The following is a 10,310-nucleotide window of genomic DNA, read 5'->3' as shown; positions in this document are numbered from 1 at the left end:
AAAGATGACCCTTTGAGTCTGCAGAACCCAAGGGAAAAAGGCTTAGGTGGCAAATGTTAAAACCAAGATTGGGCCTTACTGGAGGAGTTTTACTCAAAGCAAACTGTCAAGGGGGTCCCATAACCCCAACCGCGTAAGGAATGCAAAATCAAGGAACATAACACCGATATGACGGAAACTAGGGCGGCAAGAGTGGAACAAAATACCAGGCAAAAGGCCGAGCCTTCCACCCTTTACCAAGTATATAGATGCATTAATTAAAATAAGAAATATTGTGATATCCCAACATATACATGTTCCCACATGGAACAAAACTTCAACTTCATCTGCAACTAGCAATGCTATAAAAGGGTTGAGCAAAAACGGTAACATAGCCAAACAACGGTTTGCTAGGAAGGTGGGCTAGAGGCTTGACATGGCAATATGGGAGGCATCATAAACAAGTGGTAGGTAGCGCGACATAGCGATAGAACGAACAACTAGCAAGCAAAGATAGAAGTGATATCGAGGATAATGGTCATCTTGCCTGAAATCCCGCTAGAAAGAAGACCGAATCCAAGAAGTAGACGAACCAACATAGTCGAACAGATCCTCACAATCGCAACATAACCGGAACTATCAAGGAGAAGCGCAACCGAAAAGAAGCAAACATCATGGTAAACAACCATCACATAAACATGGCATGATGCACAATCAAGTATGATGCATGTCCGTTTTAAATAGGCATGGCATGGCAAGGTGCACAAACAATACTACAAATTAAGTGGAGTTTAATATGCAACGAGATGCATATTGACAAAACACCACATTCAATTATTTAGTTTGATCTCGTCTAAGCACCCAACAAGTTTAAATGTTCTTAACATGGCAAGAGGTGAAGCACAATTAAACTACACTATCTAAGCAATTTAAATGGGGCTGAAAACAACAAACAACAATTCTAGAAAGTCCACACATGCATTTAGCAATTTAAAGCAAACAACAATTTAAACGTTTCAAATGTTGTTATCATGATGCGGATGGCATATGTAAGTTTTAAGCAATTTTATGAAAATGTTGACATGAGCATGATATGAGGCATTTGTCGCCATGACGGAAGTAAAAGGGTGCCACGGCGGTGAAACGGAAATGGTGCCACGGTAACATCCGGTTCTGGCAACTCGATTGAGATGCTGGTGCAAAGAAACAAGTGTGGGTGCTCGAAACGTGCGAGAGTGACGGGGAGTGATCCCGGATACCGGGTTCCCACGGGTCGACGGCATGGCTTACGGCGAACATGCAAGGAACAATTCGGACACGATGTAAACATAGGGTGCATCTCATACAACACATGCATTCGGTCCACGGGCGTCGTCTCGGGGTTATACCTTCGAAGCATGCATTTTGGGCAGATTGAGTTCGTAGTGGAAGTAGTCGTTCACATGTCGTCATGGGAAGTAGTCGTTCATATGGCGACGGTAGTGAAAGTAGTGGTACACAGCGACAGTAGAGGTACTCATTAGTAGTCGTACAGGTTCGAAGAGGAACTTGGCGTTTCCATGTTCTTCGAAGAGGAACTTGACGTTTCCATGTTCTTCGGAGTCATTGTGTAGTCGTTTGTGTCATAGTCGGACTTGACGAAATACACATCGGTTGTAGTGGTACACGGCTCGTAGATGTTAGGGTCACCGGAAGAGGTACTTGATGCATCACCGGGTCTAGTCGCACATGAGGGTCTTGACGAATCCGAAGGGGTACTTGTCAGTCCGTGAAGTCGATCTCGAGGTCTTGGCATATACATCGTGGGCAAACTTGCATCCAGCAACAACAGGTGCCGGCGTGCAGAGGCAAGGAGGAGGCCATCGACGAGAGTCTCTCGACAGAAGGACCAGCAGCAGAGGCACGGACGCGGAGCTAGCGAGGATAGCGGCGACAGCAAGCAGAGGTGGCGCGGATGGTGGTCATGGGGATGGCCGAGGGCGGAGCAGCTGATGGTGGAGGCAGGGCCATGGCGCTGCTAGGACTGCCGGACCTGCAGCTGCTGCTGCCGGAGGCTGGAAGCTCCGCGGCAGCCATGATGAGCGGGACAAGCAGAGGCGTCGGGCGACTGTGGCATAGGGCGCGCGCGAAGGGGCGGCCGGAGGCGCGAACGGAGCAGAGGAAGGGAGGTCGGGCGATGCAGAGGAGGCCGACGAGGGGAAGGTGACGATGCAGGCGACTGGAGATGGTGGTGGCGTGGAAGGCCAGGCGCGGCGCCATGGGGAGGCGACGACGCGGAGGAGGGGAGGCTGCAGGGGCAGCGATGGTCGACGACGAGGGCGACGGGGAGGTCCGGTGGCGCGGCACCAAGGGCAGCGAGGAGGAGGTCGGGCGCAGGGGTCTCGCGGTGGAGGCGGCGAGGGAATCGGGTGCAAGGAGCTCCTCTCCCTGGCTCGATGCGTGCGTGTGTGTGAGTGGCGGCGGTGTGGGAGGGCGAGAGGGAGAGATCGAGAGGAGTGGCGGCGGCTGCAGGAGGCCCAAGTGGTCGGCTGGGCTAGGCTCTCTTCTCTCACTCTCTCTCCAAAACTCTTAAAAACAGAAAAGCAAAGAAAGAGAAAGGAGAGAAAAGTAAAGAGTGGTGGCATGGGGATCATTTTCCCAGACTCACAAAATGTGCACGATCCATGAAAAATAGGAGTAGGCATGATTAAAAGTTGAATTCAAACTCATTTGAATTTAATTCAAATGGGTTTGAACTAGGACCAGGTTTTCGAAGTTCCCAAAAATGTTGAGAATTTAGGAGCCTCGAAAAAAAAGATAAAGAATTGTTGCCAAGGTTTGGAGGTGAAACTTGAAGTGGAATAGGCATGGGAATTATTTTGCAAGTGTGTTCCGGTTAATTCCAAACTAATGAAATATTTATAATAGCTCCATAATTATTAGGAGGATATGTTATAAAGAGAAATCACCATGTGAATTTCCTCAATTTAAATAGATCAAAAGATCTATGCAATTTATTTAGTTGAGCTTTAAAAATTAAATGACATGTTGGCATGATGACATGATGCAATGCAAAAATAAATAGAGCGAGCACAAATGAAACACACGGAGGTCACGAAAATATGGAAGTCTTCTGAAGCGTCGGTCTTGGGGCGTCACAGGCCGGGCCGGGCCGGGCTTGGGCCGGGCCTTAAAAAGCTCACGGCAGAAAACTAAGGCCTAGGCCCTCCCAGGCCCTACCATCGGGCCTGCTTTTTAAGCCCAAGCCTGGCCCATATGGTAAAAAGTCTTTAAAAGCCCTTAGGGCTCAGGGCCGTGGGCCAGGCCTCTTCCTTAAAATGCCAATATGCCAAGCCTAAGCCTGTCCAGGCCCTGTTGGTGGGCTCAAAACTCAGGCCCAAGCCCGACCCACGAGCAAGCCCATCGGGCCTATGCCTTAAATTTTAGGGCCGAGCCTAGGCGGGCTGACAGGGCCGGGCCAGAGATGGCCAGGACTAACCATAACCATCCATGGCTTTTTCAAGCTAACCATAACCATCCATGGCTTTTTCAAGCTTGCCGGTGACAAGAAATCAGGCGGAGGAGGGGAATCGCGACGAAGGCAGATAGGGTTTGACTCATATCCGAGCGATGAAACCCCATATATACCAGTGTGGTGAGAGTTTTTGCACACCGCGGAAAATTATTTACATGCCGGGTGAGAGTTTTTGCGGGCCGCGATAAATTATTTACATGCCGGGCCACGGATGCGGTTTTTATTCTGGCCAAAAAAATGGGCCAAACCCATATACTCGCTGGAATTATACGGGTCCGCCCCTTTTACAGGGTCTGCTAGAGATGCTCTAAGCTTGTTGTCATGGAAAGCGCACGCAATATAGATAAATGATAAATCAACATCATACAACATTCAGGCATGGATTGTTCACGTCATATTTTTCACAATATGATGATGGAAGGTAAGCTCATGATAATCCAGTTCCAGTTAAGCTCATAACAGAAGGGGCTTCTCCTTCCTCAGGGCAAAACACAAATCTTGTTGACACTTCCCATCTAGAAATACATTCAGAAACAACCTCTCACTGAACAGTCATTGAGAGAATCTGGCGTGCAAGCCCAGGGTCCTGCTGAAGTAGCTCTCTAATGTTGTTCTCCACTTCTCCCAACTGTTTCTCAAGATATTCCTTGGAAGTCTAGCCATCATAAAAACCAATGTGAGTGAGGATCCATTTTACCCTTCAAATTTCGACACAACAGAACAAGGGTCATTCACAGGCATACCTGCATCGACGATATTGCAGTCTCACTATCATTTAGCTTTTTCTCTTGCTCATTTACCATAAGTGATCTCGGCTCCAAAATAAACCTACAAATAAAACGATGTATAAACATGATATTATAAATACAGTTACCATACAAGAGCAGAGCAGTAAGCAGGCCCCTGGCAAAGCTGATTTTCCAGATTTACTTACACTTTACCTGTAAACAATGAAAAAGCCATCAAAACCAGCAGGAAGCAATGCATATTTATATCCAATTCAAAATTGGATGATTGCAATTGCATCATTCGATGTGCAATGATGAAATTCAACCCAATGTGTGCAAAGGAAAACTAATAAACTAAATTTAGTCACCCAACTGAAATGTTCTTTACACAAACAGAAAGCCAATGTTCAACCAGTATAGCAATGGCTGCTAATCACGCAAGACAAACCTACAGCAAAAGTTTTCACATTAAACACCACCCGTATTCACTTGTCACCATTCTGGTAGGTCCACCAATTTCTTCTCCAAGTACACAAAAATTGAAAATAAACTACAAACTACAATCATTGCAAAAAAGGACAGATTTCTAGCTAGCAATAATAAGATGCAGATTCATACTCCTCTACTTAGCTGAAACACAACATTTTTTTATGCATCGCTTCATGATATTATCAGCTGAATTACAAAGACAGCTAATTCCAGAGAGTAAATGATGAAAGCATCACTGTACTTCGTATTGCAACCTGGGTGGAAACCACATGAAAATCATGTTTGAAAGTTGTGGTTGCCTACTTTTTAGCTGCCTGAAATTAGTGAGAATCTCAGTCACTTTTTTATAAGCTGGCTTCTCTTGTGCTGCCTTCATCCCTCCCACGCCGCGTCGGCTGACAGGCGGATCCAGGCAGCATCCTCACTGACAACCTCTGCACGCCACGGCGCCGCCATGGGTCCACAAGCACGAGCGCGTCCTCCTCTCCAAGATGAAGCTACGCAGGCGTCCCTTCCTGCATTCCTAGCTCTCTGTCCAAGTTTGTTGTTTGCTTGCTTGATCTTTTCTCTGGAATGCAGATGAAATATATTCCTCTGGCTCAGTCCCTTGTTTCTCCTCTGTGAGTTCAGGGCATTTTTTTTTGTTGCCTTGTTCTTCCTCTCCTGCCTCTTTTCCCCATCCCTCAGATATGGGACAAAAATGTTGTACTTCTTTGGCATGTTTTTCTTCCGTACTTGCCCGCCCAGAATTATGCCTGATGTTCGATTCTGTGGTTTGGCTGGTTCTCTTATTCCCCGGTTTGATTTTCCTTTACACCACGACCATGATTTTTTTAGTTGTACTCCCCCCTGTGAATTGTGGGGGAAAAATCATTTTTTACCAGGAAAAATGGATTCATTATATATGTGCATGAGAGTCTGCTTTTGTTTATCAATAGACAGCTAGCCACAGTGTTTTCCACTCAAAACTGCTCTCTTGTTTCAGCACTAGCATGTTGGAAGATGAGTAATGAATAAAACAATTTTACTTCTGGTGTAGGTTCTGCTGGAACCAGGGAAGATAGAAGAGTCTCATACAAGGGCAATGTTAACCTTCATGCCGGTACTAACAAAAATGCACTGCTGAATGTTGCTCTTGGGCTGCCAGTTCGTTCGCTCGTTGTTGCATGAATTTATGTAAGACTTACAGCTAATCGTCTGGTGTATAACTGTGAAATATTCTTGTCCTGCTATACAGAATATCTGGGTGCAGTATATGACATGGCATACTTGTGTCGATGGTCCTGTTATGCTTCATGGTTTGTACGAAGGTTCACTAGATCTGACCTGGTAGACTTGGTTCTATCAGGTAAGTGTAGCATCCAGTAACTACTTTGTTGAATAATTCAAGATTAAGTAAGAAAGAAGGTAAATACCTTTATCCATGGTTGGTCGAAAAGGTGAACAGATGAACCTGAACTCTTAGAAGTCCATGCTAGGTTGGTCTAAGAGAGGTGCCATGTATTGAATCAGTGATGTATGTGGTGCTACCAGGTCCCATTTTCATGCCTGTTATAGTTTTTTGGTTATGTAATCCTGTTTTGTTTGCTATTGCCATACGTGTTATAGGAGTGGTTAGCACAGCAATATAGCATTAAATGTCACAGCCATGACCTAACCCAGTAGCTGATGATTCACGCCTTCTCCACAGTTCTATTTGCTTTTATGGTAGTGGTAGCAGGTTGGAAGATTTTAGAGAGCCACCCGCCTCCTGTGGAGCACTGGAGCCTAACAATCGCAACTTTATGTTCAAACTTCTACAAAATTAGTGTATTGTACTACTTCCTGGCATGTCTTACTTTCCTAAGTTTGGGTGCGATTGTAGACTGATAATCATGCTGAACTGATAATGTTACCATGGCAGAAAAAAAAACTGATGTATCATGTATTAGTTTCGATTTCTAAGTGAACTTGGCTCAGTTGTTCCGTGTAATTTTCCCAGTTAGGATTTCTCTTTGTTTTTATACTGCTCTTATATATAACTCAAAAAGAATTTGTTGCTCTCAGTATATATGTGTTTCCTGGCTTACATATCGTCTAATTACCCGTGGTAACACCAGTGAGGATTTTGTTGGTGCCCCAGCGCTTGCACTGATTGCACCGCTGGAGTTATTCAGAGAACAATTTATTTGAAGCTGAAATTATTAGCAAACTTCCTGCGGGCGGGCGCCAAGGCACGCCTTTGGCACTAATAGGCAGAAATCTTGGGAGTAATTTCTACCCTGACAGAAAAGAAAGAGAATAGCAAAGTACGCAGGAAAACAAATAAAAAGATCAAGATTGAAATTATGCACATACTCCCTCCGTTCCTAAATATAAGTCTTTTAGAGATTTCAATGTGGACTACATACGGAGCAAAATGAGTGAATCTACACTCTAAAATATGTCTATATACATCAGTATGTAGTCCATATTGAAATCTCTAAAAAGACTTATATTTAGGAACGGAGGGAGTAGATTACAGGTAGCTTGCACTACTCCGTAACGTACAAGAACAAATTGCAACTATTCTATGATAATCTTCAAAGGATGAATTATAAAGTGTCTACAGAGCAAATTAAAATGTGTGCAAGGCTGGGTGCAGCTTGGAGATCTGCCTATGGATGCCAACTACCTTTTCTTTTAGTGAATGCTGGCTGATTAGCTTATGTTTAGTGCTGGTGGCTAATTAGCTATGGATTTGATCCAGCAAGCGTAATCTATTTAGGCGACACCCAAATGGGCCATACAACCATTGTTAATGGGCTTCAGAGGCTGGAAACAATGGGCACCCCGCCAATCGCAGGCATAACAGGGTTAAAGGGCAAAAAATAGACTGAGAAAAAAAATCAGCCCCTGAAATTAGCATAAAGTGTAAAAGGTATCCAAAAAAATCAAAAAACAAAGTATGTTGGGGAGGTGAATTTCTATAAGCATGTAACATCTCAAGCTCAAAATCAAATTCATTTGGGAGGTATTAATAGAAACAAATTCAGAAAATAGTGGTGAATAGTAAAACACCACTAGATGAACTTATTTTTTACATACCACCAGAATGGATATGAGTTTGAACTAGAAATTTCACATGAGCATCTCCTCCTAACAAGCTGTTTTCTCTTTACAATTTCAGAACTTCCAAATGTGGTTTCCATGGAATTTTTCATCATAACTTGGTTACCACAGGATATTTTCTCCACTGCATCTAAGGGCAGTTACCACAGGATATTTTCTCCACTACATCTAAGTAAGTACAGTTTTGGACACATTTGGCAAAGGCATTGGTGTTGAAGGTGTTCAACAAATTTCGAGCGAAAAAGAAATGACAAATAGCTTCGATGCATCCATTAGAAGAAAAGTAATTCTTACCAATGGCCTTGTAAGTGTTCGTATCATCAGGTAATTGGCTAAGTTCCTCCAGTGTAAGATACGCACGCTTCTTTTCACTCTCTTTAGAACGCATCTGAGTTTGTAGCTGATGAAAGAAGAAAACTGTTGTAATAAATGTTATCGGTCGGGGAATCTTGGGCACAAGTATATATGCTAGAGATACTGAAGGAATTTCTGACAGAAACACCCATTGCAAGGATAGCCACCACCGAGCAAGAAACCCAACAAGATAACATAAATGATCTATTTCAGCAATCTAAATAACCATCAACTCCATAAAATCCCAATAAGATAACAAGATTCATATTATCATTATTTATGGCATGCCCATATATTGCACAAAGACTACAACAATGTGATAACATTGCGTGTGCATAATGGCTCAAATATATTTCGGCAATCCAAAATCTATCAACTTCTTATTCCACCGATGTTTCAAACTAAGGGCCTGTTTGGGACTGCTCCGCTTCATTAAAATCAGTTTCAATCCATCAAATTCACTTTGGAGCAGTTTCATACAGAAGCTGTAGCACCAGCAAAGAGAATGTTTGGCTTCCATCTAGCTCCAGCTTCAAGAATGGGAAATTTGGTGGAAAGGATCTATTTGATTGGACGAGGGGGGAGAAACGAAGGGGTATCCACTTACTGGTGGCAGTGGTGGGTAATTTCCCCCCAACTCCAGCTTCTAGAGTTTTTTGGAGCACCCACTAAAGAGCTTCGTAGAAAATTGGGAGTTGTACCCCAGATTCTAGTTTTTTTGCGGAGCGGCATATCATGGAGCTACCCCGTTTGACTTGTGTTTTTTGGAGCGGAGCTGAATTTAAGGAGCAGAGCAGTCCCAAACAGGCTCTAAGGTAAAAGTTAGAACATACTGTAAAATATGTAAGTTAGGACAGTTGGAAGGTACTCCCTCCGTCCCATAATGTAAGACGTAGTGTTAAAAAACGTCTTACATTAGTGTCAAAAAACGTCTTACATTATGGGATGGAGGGAGTACTTATCATTCATCGCTTGAATAAAGATTATGCTCATTAAGGTTGGCATTTACTTTCTTTATGTACACAAGAATTATTTCTACAAGCAATGTACAATATAGCTCAGCCTTTAAAAATGGAGAAGATAATCAATATAGCTTTGAGTGATACACTGGCACCAATTAATTCTGCAGTAATATACCCCGAAAAGCCAAAAAATACTGGCTCTAGACTAGAAACAGAAGAATACCACACCAATTATTATATCATTCAGGAAAAAACAGATCATCTCACAATCCATGGCCCATGTACAATTTTGGTCCTCCTCTGTTCTAGCCAGGGTACTGGATGTCACATAACAGAGTACAACAAGAAATGCACCAGTGCTCAGTAATCACAGCAAAGAAAGCAATGTGAAAACTAGATGACAAGAAATAGATCACCGTAAATTATCCTTAGCTAAACAAAACAGCAAAAAAGCTTTTTAATAAATTAAAGATGTGGTCCAGCGGAATCCAGAGTAAGGAAATATTTGTGTTCCCTCACAAGAACTCAAAATGTTTCCATTCCTTTCTCTGAAATGATCATTTCCTCAGCTATACTTGAAATGAAGTAACTCAACATATAATGCCAACTAATTATAATGAAGGTAGGATCTGATGCAGATTATGATTATACATCGGTGGAACTACATATATGCATGGAAAACTAAATAATCAAACGTTTTCCCTATCTTTCTGTTTTTTATCAAAACATTCAACTGATCAATCAATTTCTGATGTAAAGGGAGTGTTAGGCACCCAATTTTGCAAGAATCAATACATCAGAAACACAATTGCTTTTAGTAGTTTAAATACAAAGAACATCAGGTAGAATCATGAACATCTGCTGCTGCTGGCTAATGCAGCGAAATACGGCCTATGGAATTAAGTGTCATTTAGCGAACTTAAAGCCAGCTCAATAAAATCAAATCAATTACAGACATTTGCTGGGGGGGCTATCTAATGCAGTATGAAAGCTTATCGTAGTGAGTGTCAATGAGCAAACTGAAGAGTCGGCTCAATGATACAAACATTGTTGGGGAGAATCACAATCTAGAAACGGGCAGCAATGCTGTTCGAATAACCACCAAAAGCATACCGCTCGGGTACAAGATTCCAGCGCACGAATCAAGGAAAGGGGTTTCTAGCAAACGGAACATAGTAAGACCGAACATCTCCC

The 10,310-nt window shown here is 43.0% G+C and overlaps 1 protein-coding gene across 1 annotated transcript in view; it reads right to left on the bottom strand.

The window, feature by feature from the left end:
* Positions 1-3,809: 3,809 nt before the first annotated feature.
* LOC119363753 (prefoldin subunit 1-like) overlaps positions 3,810-10,310 on the bottom strand; it is a 7,291-nt gene continuing 790 nt past the window's right edge. Inside the window, exons 3-6 of the mRNA XM_037629121.1 lie at positions 8,095-8,200; positions 4,428-4,434; positions 4,237-4,321; positions 3,810-4,148 (exon numbers count right to left, since the gene is read on the bottom strand). Of these exons, the coding sequence (XP_037485018.1) occupies positions 4,035-4,148; positions 4,237-4,321; positions 4,428-4,434; positions 8,095-8,200 (312 nt within the window). The 3' untranslated portion in view covers positions 3,810-4,034. The remainder of the gene's footprint in view (positions 4,149-4,236; positions 4,322-4,427; positions 4,435-8,094; positions 8,201-10,310) is intronic.

This window comes from Triticum dicoccoides, chromosome 2B, assembly GCF_002162155.2.
Source record: "Triticum dicoccoides isolate Atlit2015 ecotype Zavitan chromosome 2B, WEW_v2.0, whole genome shotgun sequence".
NCBI classification, from domain to species: Eukaryota; Viridiplantae; Streptophyta; class Magnoliopsida; order Poales; family Poaceae; genus Triticum; species Triticum dicoccoides.
This window is presented reverse-complemented; position numbering and strand designations above follow the sequence as displayed.